The 15998-nt window shown below is 50.1% G+C and overlaps 1 protein-coding gene across 1 annotated transcript; it reads right to left on the bottom strand.

Annotated features, from left to right (window-relative positions):
* Positions 1-14903: 14903 nt before the first annotated feature.
* Positions 14904-15647, bottom strand: LOC135173791 (uncharacterized). The gene has a single exon (XM_064140935.1). It carries the CDS (start codon positions 15645-15647, stop codon positions 14904-14906), a length of 744 nt encoding a protein of 247 aa, XP_063997005.1.
* Between the last annotated feature and the right edge of the window lie 351 nt (positions 15648-15998).

Here is a 15998-nt window from a genome sequence, read left to right as displayed (position 1 = left end):
AACAGCAGCCGGGGAAGATAGGCGAAGCTGAATCAGCCAAAGTCAGCGGGAGAAGGGGCAGAACAAACTGTGCTTCTAGACATTAAGTTCTTGATGCTCCAATGAAATTATATTAATTTATCTATTGTTGCCATTTATGTGGCCTATCCCTGGAATGTTCATCTCTCCCCTATGTCTGAGCTAGAGGATCAGTTCAAACGGCCACACACACACAGCCAGGAACGGCCTAGCCTGGAATCACATGCACCATTCTGCAGCCTCACCCACTGGCAAAAGAAACTTTCTCCTAGCACCTTTCCTTTGAAGCAGAAACACTTTTGATCCTTGCTGCTTTGTGGTCCCATACAAATGCGGTTTAGAAAAGGCACTCATTCTGCTTACAGACCCAGCCAGGAATGGCCTAGTCTGGAATCACATGCTCCGATCTGCAGCTTTCCAGCAGCCTCACACATTGGCAAAAGAAACTTTCTCCTAGCTCCTTTCCTTTGAAGCAGAAACACATTTTGATCCTTGCTGATTGCGGACCCAAGCAAATTCAGTTTAGAAATCTCACTCATTCTTCTTTTAGATCCAGACAGGAAAGGACTAGTCTGGAATCACATGCTCCAATTTGCAGCTTTCCAGTAGCCTCACACATTGGCAAAAGAAACTTTCTCCTAGCTCCTTTCCTTTGAAGCAGAAACACATTTTGATCCTTTCTGCTTTGCAGATCAGGAGAAACGCGGTTTAGAAAAGGCACTCATTCTGCTTACAAACCCAGCCAGGAATGGCCTAGCCTGGAATCACATGCACCATACTGCAGGTTTCGAGCAGCCTAACACATTGGCAAAAGAAACTTTCTCCTAGCTCCTTTCTTTTGAAGTAGAAACACATTTTGATCCTTGCTGCTTTGCGGACCCATACAAATGCTGTTTTGAAAAGGCACTCATTCTGCTTACAGACACATCCAGGAATGGCCTAGTCTGGAATCACATGCTCCAATCTGCAGCTTTCTGGCAGCCTCACACAATGGCAAAAGAAACTTTCTCCTTGCTCCTTTCCTTTGAAGCAGAAACACTTTTTGATCCTGTCGTGGAAGGTAGTTTTGGGAGAATTGTGGGGAAAACATGCGAGGCTATTTTGTAAAGATCAAGTGGTTTATTGCTCTGACACGGAGATCCCCCTCCCGAAACTAGATCACCCACGTGAATTCTTTTGATATGAGGTTGCAGAGTAACATTTCAGAAAATGGCAAATAAATAGAGTCTGTGATTTTTTAGAGTTTTTTGAGTCTTTGAAGTTGTTCAGTCTTTAGGTAAAAGAGTCCGTTTCTCTACTCACTGTTAGGCAGTTCAGTTCATCTGGATTCGAAGTTTTGGGCAGCGTCCCTTCCTTTGTCAGGATCGAGCCCAAGAGGGCAGTTCGTCCGCTGCGGCCTTTGTATTCGAGCAGGCCGATCTGGAGCAGGAGCGAGGCAGGCAGGCAGGCTGGCTAGCACGGGAACCAAGGCCAACAGTTGGAAAAACAGTGGCCAATGTTTACCTTTTATCTTGACTAGGGAGGAAACTTCTCATGGGACTGGAAGATTGTTTTGTTTTTACGATGCTTTTGGCTTACAATGTGAGACACTGCAATATCCTCAGCAAAGGCCTGCTAGAATGGGCTTTGCTATCCTCCATGACATACTCCACCCCCTGGCTCACATTAAGCCAAAAATCAGAAAACGAAAATGAAAATACAAATTATACTTGACCATTATACATATGTGAACAGTATACCTAATACATAAGCATAACTATAACCTAAATCAACCTAAGACAGATTAATCTTATATGCCCACCCCCTGAATAACACATAGCTTTATTAAATATTTACAAAGCAAGAAAACCTGTTATATGCGAGAGCACTTTCAGAAGTCTGGGAGAATCCATCGTACACTAATATGATGAGTTTTCCCACTTACATCAGTTGCTTCCCATGCATACAACCCATTTGGTTTTGACAAGGTCATAGGCACAACTCCAATCGAAGGCAAGTTTACCATTACTGGTTGTCCCACCTGTAATCTGTGTAGTGATTGTTGGGGGTGTTGAGATTTATCTGGTGGATGGTCAATATTATCCACTGGCTTGTCAGGTCAAAATGCTTTTATTTTAGGACTACCATAGTTACCCCATCGGTTATTCACAATGAAAACTGCATATGGTAAACGTTTATCCCAGTTACCTTTGGATACAATGGCATGTTTTTTAATCAGAGCATTTGTTCTCTCTACAATACCATTAGCTTGAGGATAGTAGGGTGTGTGGAATACCCATGTGACTCCCTCACCCTTAGCCCAGTCTTGTACAGATGATGCTGTAAAGTGAGATCCATTATCACTTTGGATATACTCTGGCATTGGCAAGAAACTAAACCACTGTTTCAAAGCTTCAATAGTTTGAGCACCTGTGGCAGCACTAGTTGCTGTAGCCATGACTAATCCTGAAACCACTTCCACCCCCACCAGTATGTATTTCTTCCCATGTGAGGGTTTGAATGGGCTCACATAGTCAACTTGCCATGTGCTCCATAATTTCTTGTCTCCTCTGATGTGCTGTGCTGGTGCTAGGTTGGGGTGATTGGCTTTAAGCCTGACTTTGCACTGTGGACAAGCTGAAATGATTTCCTCACAGGTAGTCATAGAAATTGGCCATCCTCTGGATCTACATTCGTAGTAGAGGTCTGCCTTTCCTGAATGACCTCTTTTAATGTGCAGCCATTTAGCTAATCTGCACCACTCATCTTTCTCATCATCGATTATGTTTATTTTTGCCAGATAATCTGCCTGATCATTCCAGGCTGCAGCTGGGGTTTGCTGTTAGGAATGCCCTTTAACCTAACCAACCTAAAGGGATCTGGATCGGCCTATCTCTAATAGCCTTTTCCAGTCATCAGCCCTCCAAACTTCCACATTTGAAACCTTCCACTGATTCGCTTCCCACTGGCAAATCCACTCAGTGGCGCCTTTGAATGTGGAGTAAGAATCAGTGTAAATGGTTGTTGCTCCATGCTCTGCTGCTAGCATGAGAGCACACAGTTCCCCTACCTGTGCACTGCCATCACCCTCTTCAGTGATGGTTTGGCCTGTAGCAATCTCCAAGGCAGTGGCTTTGTAACGCCTCTTTGACCCCACCCTCTGAGAGGATGCATCTGTGAACCACACTCCCGACTTATCTGAGTTTGCGGTTATTTCTGGGGCACCTGTATAGGAGAAGGTTTATATGGCTGACCAAGTAGTGCTTTGTCAGGGTTGATGGGCTGTTGTAATTTGGATACCTTTGTAGGTCCTTCTCTCAGCGGCATTAGCTGTGAGATTCCCTCTAGGCAAGCATACCACTTTCTCACAGTGGCCTTTTGGGCAATTACTTCTGGTGGTGGAGGAGATCCTTTAAGGATCGATTTTAGCAGTGGAAACGGGCCTTGCACTACAATGTCTTGTGTAGTGCGAAGCTTCTCTGCCTCTTTGACAGCCCGAGTTAGGGAAAGGAGTCCCTTTTCCCATTTAGAGTACCATATCTCGGTCTCTTTGAATGCTGTTGAGGAAAACAGAAGAGCTCTACTAGGACCATTAGGTCCTCTTTGAAAAATTCCATAGTACGAGGCATGCTCGGAAAAACCCCATTCAGCCCTCAAGGTGTCCTTTGAGTGCAAGGGCCCCAACTTCTGATATGCCTTCAGTTCATCTTTGAGAACTCTCAGGCTCTCAGAATGTCGTGGAGCCCAATCCCAAACCTTGTGCTTCTTAAGCAAATCATACAGAGGACGAGCAATTACAGAGAAACCTGGGATGTGCTTTCTCCAGTAACCCAAGGTACCTAACAATTGCTGCAACTCCTTTCTGTTTTGGGGTATTTGGCCCTTTTCAATTTCTTGAAGGGTGTCCTCTGGCACAGACACTGCACCTGCTACCCACCAGGATCCCAGGAATTTAACTTCCTGGCTTGGACCTTGGCACTTTTCCTTTGGAATGGTTAGTCCTTTATCAGTTAACAGTTTTCGAATGTTCTCAACTACTGCAGCAACTTGTTCTTTGTCATTCCCTCCCACCAAGATGTCATCAATGTAATGATACACCTTAACATCTTTAGGAAGCTGAACAGTGTCAAGCAAAGCTGCAAGTGTGTTATGTGCAATAGTTGCACTGTGTTTGTACCCTTGTGGGAAACTGTTGAATGTGTATTGAATACCTTGCCAAGTGAATGCAAATTGCGGTTTGTCCTCTTCTCTTAGTGGTACCATGAAAAACATGTCCTTCACGTCCAGAGTTGCCATCCAAGCTGCTTGGATTGCTGTCACTGTGGATGAGAGACTTGGAACTGCTGCAGTGAGAGGAAGAGTGTTACTATTAAGTTTTCGAAAATCAATCGTTGATCTCCACCTGCCGTCTGGTTTGCAGACTGGCCAGACGGGTGAATTGTAAGGAGAATGAGTTCTGGTGATGATCTTCCTCTTTTTAAGATCAGCTATCACTTCAGTAATACCTTGCCTAGCTGCTGCTGGCAATGGATATTGTGCAACACAGGTAATGTGTGATTTTGGCAAAGGAGGAGCAGTTTGTAACCAGCAAACACGAGCATATGCTGATTTTCCCCTCTTATTCCTCACCTCATAAGCACCAAAGCTCCATAATGTTCCATCTGGAAGATTGTGGGAAGCTTTCTCCTGCAGCGGAGCATGAAAGGTAAACATCAGACCCTGTGATGAGAAGTGTCCTTGGAGCCTTGAGGCTCCCAGGGGCCTGAGCCGGCGACTGAGCAACCCACGCACAGCTGTCAGGGGGTGGAATCTGCCAGCCCCTGGGGCAGGCACGGCCCAGGGGGCTGACTCTGGCCATCCCCCCTGGGTGGGATCCTTAAGGTGTTTACTGTAAGTTAACCTATCTCTGCCTTACACTTAACCTGGAGCCAATCTGTACCTTCCACTTGTACCAATCTTGAGCTAAGTTAGTTGTCTACACCCCCTTTGGGGGCTATAAAGGTCGCTGCATCGCCCTAATAAATCGCACTGCTGCGCAGAAGCCACAGAGTCGACTCTCAGTGCCCCGATCTCTCGCCGCACCAGTCTCCGTCTTCCAACAGATGGCGCCCGAACACACCGATTGAACCTCTGGATAGCTACGCGACCAGGTACGGAAAACCCGCACCCCGGGCCACTTGCCGCCGCCGGGCCTGCCAGGCCGCGAAGAAACCACCAGGCCTTCGGCCCCCCCCCCACCACCAGGCCGCGAAGGGACCACCAGGCCACGAAGGGACTGCCAGGCCGCGAAGAAACCACCAGGCCTTCGCCCCCCCCCCCCCCCCCCCCCCCCCCCCCCCCAGGCCACGAAGAATCCACCAGGCCGCTTCGGCCCCCCCCCCCAGGCCACGAAGGACATACAGGCTTCCACATAAAAGGAGCTGGTGGAAACGCAAGAGATCGGACGCTACTATACCCCCTGCTGGGGAAACACGCCTTTTTTTCCTTTTTCTTTTTTTTATCTTTCTCTTCCCCCTCGCTTAACCCATTACTAACCACAAGGGATAGGTGTCTGCTGGTACGGGCGGCCTATATAGATAGGCGTTTATTAAAGAAGAGTCGCTGCTCATAAATATGGGGGTGCTTTAATAACGATAACTGTCGTGATGACGGGTGCGACCATATAGATGGGCACTTCTGGGGGCAGTGATCGTGCATAGTCAGGTCCCCCCTGGAGCAGTTGCCGCCGGAAAGCAAACGCACACACACACCCCCCCCCTCTTCCGCGCGCTTACGGAACCTTGCCGTTAACATGCAACCTCCCAGCCGCCCCCCCCCTTCTTCCGCGGCTTTTTCAAAGTATTGGTGACTCCCTTTGGGGAGCTGGTGAACCGACCACGCAAGCACTTTTGGATAAACAAGTAGCAATTTCTCTCCTCTTGAACTTTTTGGAAAAGCGAGGAGTTTCCATGTCAAAGAAAAAATTGACTTCCTTAGTAGCATATGGACTAGTAAGAGGACACTTTCAAACTTCAGACTCTCTTTTTGATGAATCTGAATGGCGCCGCTGTGGCGATACTATTTTTGACCAGGCTACTGACGGTGACAAAACAGCCAAAAGCGTGCAAAAGCAATGGCGCGATGTCACCAATTACTTGAAGAAATACAGAATGGAACAGACCTTTGCAGCTACGGCAGTGGCACGGCTTGCTGACGGCTTGGACACTCGGGGGGAGAGACCATTAGAGGCACTGGTTACGCCAGCTAGCTCTCTCTTTTCCGACCTGAAAATTTCCCCGGGTACGGTGGTGCCTTTGATGACCCTCCCCAGTGCGTCTATGGTTCCGATGCTGTCCGCAGCGCCTCAGCAACTGGTGCCGCCAACCCCAGACACTCCGACGCAGCCGGCAGCGCCTCAGCAGCCGGCGCCGCCGATCCAGGACGTCCCGATGCAGCCTGCGCCACCCCAACAACCGGCGCCGCTGACCCAGGACGTCCCGATGCAGCCTGCGCCACCCCAACAGCCGGTGCCGCCGACCCAGGATGTCCCGATGCAGCCTGTGCCACCCCAACAGCCGGCGCCACCGATTCAAGATGTCCCGATGCAGCCTGCGCCACCCCAACAGCCGGCGCCGTCGACTCAGAATCCTCCGTTATACCCTGCGCTGCCCCAACAACCGGCGCCGCTCCCCCAAGATGCTCCCGACGCTCCTGCCGTTCCAGTGCAGCCACCAGCACCCCCGATGCCAGCGGCACCAATTCCCCAAAACATCCCCACCATCCCTGCCGTTCCAGTGCAGCCGCCTGCCCCCCTGCTCCCAGCGCCGCCGCCCTACAGTGGTCCGTTTTCCCCACTCCCGGCTTCCGCTACCGTCTCGCCACGTCCGGCGCAAACTCCTTCTGCTACATTCCGACCTGCCCCCCCGGCTGCAGCGGGCCCAAGTTGGACTTCCACCACGGAAGCCGTTCCTTCCTCTCAAGCCTGGGAACTGCCGCCTGTGATTAACTCGGACGCTAGCGACTCCTCACAGTCCGATGCCGAAAACGGTATTGACAACATTACCGACGACTTGCAGAAACTTAGAATAATGCCTTCTGGCAATGCCCGGCCCTTGGCGGCACCACAAGCTACAGAGATCACCGGGAAGACTCTCCAGCTTACACCCGTCGGTCCACAACATCGGTGGCGTGCCGTTATTCGTGACGCCTTGTTACAAGGTGATTGGGAGGCAGCTGCTGCTCTGGAGGGTGCAGCGGCATTCCCAGTTGTGGCAGCACGGACCGCAGATGGACAGCCAGGAGCCACTCACACGGCTCTTGATTGGAAACTGCTTATGCAATTGAAAACAGCAGTATCTTCCCACGGCTTGCACTCACAACCGACTAAGCAATTGCTGAATTACATCTTCTCTGCCCATGTGCTATGCCCAGCAGATTGTGAGACTGTTGCGAGACTGATTTTAACACCATCCCAGTTCATGTTGTGGGAAAGGGCATGGCGCGATGAGTGCAGGAAGGTGGTGGAGCAGCCACGACAATTAGGCGACCCCTTACTTAATGTTCAAGCAGATATACTACTGGGAAAAGGGGCCTTCAGCTCGCTGGATGCCCAGATACGTCATCCCTTTGAGTGGCATCATGCATCCATGACAACTGCCAGAGCAGCTTTTAATATGGTGCCTAAAGAGCCAAGAGCACCTAGCTATACCGCTGTTAAGCAAGGTTTGAGTGAGGACTACAGCCATTTCATCAATAGACTAGCAGCTGCAGTTGAAGCAGCCACTGAGTTAGATGCTGCAACCAGACAAGCCTTTTTTCGAACCCTAGCTTTTGAGAATGCTAATAATAAGACCAAGCAGCTGTTGTCCATTTTGCCTAGAGAGGCCTCAGTGGACGATATGTTGGAGCAAGTTGCTCGAATGCCTACAAACCAGCAGCAGACATTTGTTGCAACCCAAATGGATCAAGTTCTAGATAAACATACGCAACTCGTAATGGCAGCACTGCGATCCGCGGATGCAGGGAATCGTGGCCGCCGAACCAACAACCCACGGAACCCCTGCTTCCGCTGCAGTCTAACTGGACACTCACGTGATAATTGCCCACAGGCTGTAGTCTGGTGTGACCGCTGCCAAGTTGACACTCATGCAACTGCGGCCTGCAAGCGCTCGGGAAACTACCAGCGCAGTGCGGCAGGCAGCCGCGCGAGGACACAAGTTGCTGCCCCAGTGACGCTATCTGCCCAGCAACCTCCGGCAGCCTCGGGCTGGATCTTACAACAGCAGTGAGCGTCACCTTGATTGACAACCACCCAGTCCCTATTGCCACCTCCATGAAAGGCCCATTAATGATAAATGGCAAGCCCACTGGCGCATTACTCCTGGGAAGATCTTCTGCCGGGCTGAAGGGACTGATGATCGTTCCCGGGGTGATTGATGAAGACTACACCGGAATCATACAAATTGTTGCATACACTAACAGCCCACCTATCGTGGTGCCAGAAGGCAGTCGCATTGCTCAACTGGTGCCCCTGACCAACCTGCTACAGGACGTGGCCCGGGGCCGCGCCTTACCACAAAGAGGAGATCAAGGTTTTGGATCTACGGGTGGCCTAGCTATGCTGACCCTGTCCTTGACTCAACGACCACTTACATCAGCTACCATTAGTAATGGTCAGGACACAATAACCATGGACGTTCTCCTGGATACAGGTGCCGATATGACCATCTTTTCCATACCTGTATGGCCCTCACACTGGCCAGCAAGCCCAGCTAAAGGCGGTATTGAAGGTGTTGGTGGAGTATCTCAGACTCTGACAAGCTCACAGCGAATCAGTATAACCATAGATGGGAGGATAGGCCACGTCTTTGCAACCATCGCGCCTCTCCCACAAGGTGTAAATGCGCTGATTGGTAGGGATGTCACGACACAGATGGGAGTCGTGATAACTACTCCGCAGGTAATTTTTCAGCAGCGGCCACTGGACGGCAGCCGCCCATAATCAAACTCCAGTGGCTTTCTAATACACCGATCTGGATAGATCAGTGGCCGCTGCGAAAAGAACGGCTGCAAGAAGCACACAAGCTCGTCAAAGAACAACTTGCTGCAGGCCATATCGTACCTTCAACCAGCCCATGGAACACCCCGATTTTTGTAATACCAAAAAAGTCAGGAAAATTTCGCCTCCTACATGACCTTCGAGCTATTAACGAACAAATGCAAGCTATGGGTGCTCTTCAACTGGGCCTGCCTTCGCTATCCATGATACCAGAGAACTGGGAATTACTTGTCATAGATCTAAAGGACTGTTTCTTTACAATTCCACTACACCCTGCAGACTGTCAGCGTTTTGCCTTTACCTTGCCAGCCATTAATAAGCAGCATCCAGCACGCCGCTTCCACTGGGTGGTCTTGCCCCAAGGAATGAAAAATAGCCCAACAATGTGTCAACTTTACGTCGACTTCGCACTGCGTCCCATTCGATGGCCATCATCTACCACTATATGGACGATATCCTGATAGCCCAGCCGGAGCCCTTCCTCGATACTCATCTGCAACAACTCGTGACGGAACTCCAGGCTGTAGGACTTCAGATTGCCTCGGAAAAGATCCAGAGGGAAGCTCCATGGAAATATCTAGGCTGGCACATAGCCAAAAACCTCATACGTCCCCAGAAATTACAGCTGACCACCAATATTACCACACTTAAAGATGCTCAGACGTTGATGGGGGACTTGCAGTGGTTACGTCCTGTTATAGGGTTCACAAACGACGACCTACGACCCTTAAAGCCACTGCTACAAGGCACAGACCCCGCCAAAAGGGTCGAACTCTCTCACCTACAATGGGAGACTCTACAGAAACTCAGTGACATGATCACCAGCAGATGGGTAGAACGAGTGGACCCAAGCGTGCCTATTGACTTATCTATTATTAAGGGCGAGCACTGTATCTTTGGGGCTATCACACAGTGCAAATCTCGATCAAAGGACCAACTATCTGTTCTGGAGTGGTTGTTTACTACCATACAGCCGCAAAAAACAATAGAGACACAGACGTATACAATAGCCCGGCTGATCAAGAAGGGCAGGAGACGGCTATTGGACATCGCCGGAACAGAACCCGATTCCATAAGACTACCTATCAAGCGGGACGACCTGGAATGGTTCTTATGCCAATCAGAGGAGCTGCAGACCAGCCTCCTGAATTTCCCAGGCCGCATTTCCATACAGACGTTAAAGTCCAACACACTCCGATGGATAAGCCAGCAAAGCTGGATAGCTAGGCCAAAGCAGTCTCTTTCTCCCTTGCAGAACGCGGTTAATGCATTTACAGATGCAGGACGGAACTCACATAAGGCTGCTGTAGTATGGCACTCAAAGACAGGGTGGCAAAAACACATTTTGCAGGGGACGGCCACGGACTCCTTACAAACCCTGGAATTAACCGCAGTGGTATGGGCTCTAGTTAACTGGCTCGACGCCCCCTTAAATGTAGTAACTGACTCAATGTATGTAGCTGGAGTGGTGAGAAGAATTGAGGACTCTTCTATCAGAGAGGTGAAGAATCAGCGCCTATACCAACTACTATGCTCACTGTATGCAGCTATAGCCCAGAGAACGGCTCCATACTGCATTATTCATATTCGTAGTCATAAGTGGGAGATAGGTCTGGGGGAAGGCAATGCTAGAGCTGACAGGTTAGTGGCACTGCCTGGACGGCCTGCCCCACTTGATCAGTTTTCCCTAGCCGGAGAGGCCCACGCTACCTTTCATCAGAATGCAAAAGGACTAAAACACCAATTTCAGATCTCTAACAACGATGCCAAGGGAATTATACGTTCCTGCCCGGTCTGCAGTCATATGGGGCCAGGATTAGGATCGGGTGTGAATCCAAGAGGACTCAAGGCCTTAGAATTATGGCAAATGGACGTTACTCATGTTCCCTCCTTTGGCAGACTGCATTGCCTCCATGTTACTGTTGATACCTATAGCAAACATATGTGGGCAACGCCGCTGCCAGGAGAGAGAGCCACTCACGCTATCAAACATTTGACAGGATGCTTTGCGGTGATGGGTGTGCCAGAAAAAATTAGAACAGACAATGGCCCTGCGTACACCAGTGAGAAATTTCGGAGGTTTGTGCAAAAATGGGGCGTTACTCACACCACTGGCATAGCCAATTCACCCACGAGCCAAGCTATTATCGAGCGTGCCCATCAGGTGATAAAAGGTTACCTTGAAAAGTTTCGGGACATACCCGACCCAGCTGAACGCATGAGCAAAGCCCTTTTTGTTATTAACCATCTGTGTATTTTTGGTGATGATCCAGTGTGGAAGAATTTCTCACCAGTCGAGGACATAAAGTCATAAACATGGGTAACTGGCGCTGAGGACGTCCTTGGTTCCCAGCGAGGCTAGGAAATCGAGATGTAAACAACTGAGCACCCCACACACAGCTGCAGTGGGCAGAGACTAGATAACTAAGGGGGCTGGAGTGGGTGGTCTGGAAGGCTGACCCTTAGAATGTTGTGATAAGTTAACCTATGCACACCTTACATGTAACTCTGGACCCTCTGACTGTAACCAATCTTAAGCTGAGCACGCCTCTTGCTAGAATGCATATAAGTCACTGTATCATGGAAATAAATGGGATTTGACCATCTCACCATATTGGTGAACATATGAAGTGAGCAGAAAATCTTGCTCAGATGGCAGAATTGTGGTAAGATCTTGGGAGAATCATTGAGATTATGATTGTGAGTATTTGGATTATAAGGCATTGGATCTTGACTAATGAATTTGGGTATTTTCATGAGCTTCAGTGATTGTAGCTTAATGGAATAGATTCGGTCTGGTCCCTTTGATGAAGGCCAAAGCCCACTTAAAATTGGCATAAGATGGCAAAGTGATTTCTTTATCTCTTGCAAGGGCCCTGCAAGGGATGAAAAAACACTGCCCCAAATTCTTGAAGTGAATCGAGAGCTGTGGGAAAAGGCCTAAGCAGAATAGCCTGAAAGCAACATCTAAGATGCACTCTTGTATTGTATTTGGGGGTTGGTAGTTCTTAAGCACAATAGTCAGACGCAGCTCATAGCCGAGGACTGCACTGGGAACATCAAGATCTCTGAGAAGTATGAAGTGAACTTAAAGCTATGGCAGAGATAATGGACAATTCACTCGCCCACAACATCGGCTACCACAGTGAGCTAATGAAGACGTGACAGACTTGCACCCTCCAGAAGCTGTGATGTTCGTCTGGACTTTTGGGTTTTTGAACACTTAACTCACTGTCGCTTGCAGAAATGGCTTTTGGGATCATTAGCTAAGCTTGGGTGGCTGGTTTGCCAGATTGTTGTCACTAGCAAAATTCTTAACAAATGTATTCTCTTTACTTTAGCACCATTGACCTGCACTCCCACCGAGCACAGCTCGTTTAAAATCAAACGTGGGTTGCTCAAAGAAAAGAAGGGGGTATTGTGGGAAGCTTTCTCCCGCAGCGGAGCATGAAAGGTAAACATCAGACCCTGTGATGAGAAGTGTCCTTGGAGCCTTGAGGCTCCCAGGGGCCTGAGCCGGCGACTATGAGCAACCCACGCACAGCTGTCAGGGGGTGGAATCTGCCGGCCCCTGGGGCGGGCACAGCCCAGGGGGCTGACTCTGGCCATCCCCCCTGGGTGGGATCCTTAAGGTGTTTACTGTAAGTTAACCTATCTCTGCCTTACACTTAACCTGGAGCCAATCTGTACCTTCCACTTGTACCAATCTTGAGCTAAGTTAGTTGTCTACACCCCCTTTGGGGGCTATAAAGGTCGCTGCATCGCCCTAATAAATCGCACTGCTGCGCAGAAGCCACAGAGTCGACTCTCAGTGCCCCGATCTCTCGCCGCACCAGTCTCCGTCTTCCAACAGAAGATGCCACCTTCTACCTGCTAAAACATCAAATCCAAGAATATTATGTTGACAAGCACCTAATGCTACTGTTGGGGTACGGAGGCTGGTGAGAGGCGAGATCGGGGTACTGACGACTCGAGACAGCAGCTTCTAGGCATCAGTACATCAGTACCGTTTATTAAGGCGATATAGCGATTTATATAGCCCCCAGAGGGGGTGTGCACAACCAGCCTGGGGCTGGCAGAAGTGGACGGTACAGATTGGCCCCAAGCCACGTGCAGGGCAGAGATAGGTTACTTTGTGGTAAACAACCTGTGGTCCCCACCCCAGGGGGCTGGCAGGGGTCAGTCCCCTGGAGCTGTGCCTGCCTCAGGGGCGGGCATATTCCACCCCCTGGCAGCTGTGCGTGGGTTGCTCACTGTTCTCAGCCTCTAGGCCTCTGGGAATCTGTAAGACTCCAAGGACACTTCCCATCACAGGGTCTGATGTTTACATTCCATACCTCGTTGCAGGAGAGAGCTTCCCACATGCTACCTCTACCAGGGTACTCCTCTTCTCCCCGGGTAACCATAGCCTTGTTTTAGCCAAGTGGCATATGTCAGGTTGTCTTGTTACACTTGTTATTTTTATCTTCTTACTAGATGGCAGAATTCTTAGGCGTCTTGCCAGTTGTTCATTCAACACAGTAATCTGCGCACCTGTATCTATTTGGTATTTAACAGCAGTTCTATCTGGTCCTGTTGGGATCATAATGAAGGGTTCAGGTTTTTCAGACCACTGACAGGCAGAAACAAAGCGATGAGTGTGGCCTGAGACATTCATCGCTACTTCTCATTTTTTGACTTGCCTTTAGCCCCTTGCTGATCAGACTGACCCGACTTATTGGGAGAGGTGGTTCTGGAGCCCCTCTTACGGTCCTTTCCTGCCTTATCTCCATCATGGCCTTTCAGTGCCTGATTTAATAGTTCTTTCATCGTCTGATGCATATCATCTCGTATGGATTTACTCATGGCACTGAGTTCAACCTCCAGTCTCTTCTCTAATGGATCACGGGGGTTTATCCCATATTTATGCTCCTTTGGGTAGCCTCCTTGCCCATAATAGGGATTTTGCCCCCAGAATATTCTCGAATTAGAGCGACGGTTGATCTCAGGGCTTCCCCTGGGGCTCGACCGTGGGCTCGTCCTGGGGCTTCCCTCAGGGCTTCTTGGACTACCATAAGCCTTGGTGCGCCTCACTTCTGGCTTCTTCCCACGTGAGGCAATTGGAGGTTTGCTCCTTTGGTCAAATGTCTTCTGCTTGTACCAGGATGGGTGTAAAGGTATGGTATCAGAATAACCTAAATTTTGCCCTTTAAAAATTAATTCCTCTAGGAGTTCCCCCCACGTAGTGTGGTGTAATGAGTTATCTCCTGTCCTTACCTTCTCTTGCAATTCTTTCTCAATACTCTTCCTTCTGGCCTCACATACACCCCTTAGAATTCCTGGTAAACCTTTTACCAAAGGGTGAAGCCTGTTTGGTTCAATTGGGGCATCCATAGGATTTGGGTTAATTCCATGCTGATCCATGGCCTGCATACATGCCAGCTTCGTAACTATCTCAGCCAACTGATCACAATTTGAAATACATCTAGATATCTCATCTCTATCTGAAGGATGATAAGAACCAGCCCAATAGAGGATGCTAGAACTCAATGCAAGCTCTCCCTGAGGACCATTCCCAAGAAACACTTCAGGTCCCCAACAGTGTCCCTTAATCTCCTCGAGGGACAAAATTACAGACTCGGCATCACTCACTATAATTCTATAAAGATAATCAGTTATAGTCTCGTTAGGCAATCGGGAATACCTTTCCCTTAACTCACGCTTCTACAGTGCGGTGTATGGTCGAGTTTTCGTAGTTGTGGTACGCTGTCCCCGTTTTCCTATAACGGTTTCTGTCTTGTAAACAGGGTTTACAGACACGGACCTCATACTTTCGGTTATCTCCTCCACTTCTGTGTCGCTGCTTGCTGACGCGTATTCGGGCGATGCCTCAGGGTGGGGCTGCGCAGGCGCAGGATCGCTGGGCGAAGACGTGGGGCGTGGCTGCACAGGCGCGCTGTCCCTGTTGCTCCATAATGGCGGCTCGGGGCATGGCTGCTGAGAAGATGGCATCTGTGGTGCGAGCGCGGGCTGCTGAGCCGGGCTGGGCGCCGGGATCAGCTGCACGGGCGGCTGCGGGATCGGAACGGGCTGCAATGGAACCTGCTGAGGCAACATCGGCTGATTGCGGCTGCGCCGTCGGCAAAACCTGCGGCTGAAACGGTGCTGGCGTGGGCTGCTGCCGAGAAGATGGCAGCACCGCCGGGACTGGAGCCGGAACCGGAGCCGGAACCGGAGCCGCCGGTTGCAAAGCCGGCTGCAGCGATGGCTGAGGCTGCAGCGGTAGTGCTGGTTGCGGCTGGGGCTGAGAAGGCAGAATAATTACTTGAGGAGAGAGCGGCGGTGGCGGCTGCATCTGCCGAATTGAGGTACGCGGCAAAGGGACGGGTGCCGGCCGTGCCGGGAGCCGACACGGCTGATCCGATTGGGATGCCACGGGCTGCGGCGTGTCCCGATACAAAGTCCCTAAATCATACGACTCGGAACCCGGCGTTTCGGCCCGGGACGGTGGCTGCGGTGTGCTTGCACGCGACCCAGCTCTTGACTGTAACGTTTGGACAAACATCCTCTCTAATTTTTCTTCCCAAAGTCTTATTCTATCTTCAGTTACTGCGGGGACCGCGGGAGAGTTCATATTAGGTAAAAGAGTCCGTTGCTCTACTCACTGTTAGGCATTTCAGTTCAGCTGGATTCGAAGTTTTGGGCGGTGTCCCTTCCTTTGTCAGGATCGGGCCCAAGAGGTGCCTTCACCACCTCCCTGGGCAGCCCATTCCAATGGGAAATCACTCTCTCTATGAAGAACTTCTTCCCAATATCCAGCCTATACCTACCCTGGCACAACTTGAGACTGTGTCCCCTTGTTCTATTGCTGGTTGCCTGGGAGAAGAGGCCACCCCCCACCTGGCTACAATGCCCCTTCAGGTAGTTGTAGACAGTAATAAGATCACCCCTGAGCCTCCTCTTCTCCAGGCTAAACAGGCCCAGC

This window comes from Pogoniulus pusillus (assembly GCF_015220805.1).
Source record: "Pogoniulus pusillus isolate bPogPus1 chromosome W unlocalized genomic scaffold, bPogPus1.pri SUPER_W_unloc_1, whole genome shotgun sequence".
Classification (NCBI taxonomy): Eukaryota; Metazoa; Chordata; class Aves; order Piciformes; family Lybiidae; genus Pogoniulus; species Pogoniulus pusillus.
This window is presented reverse-complemented; position numbering and strand designations above follow the sequence as displayed.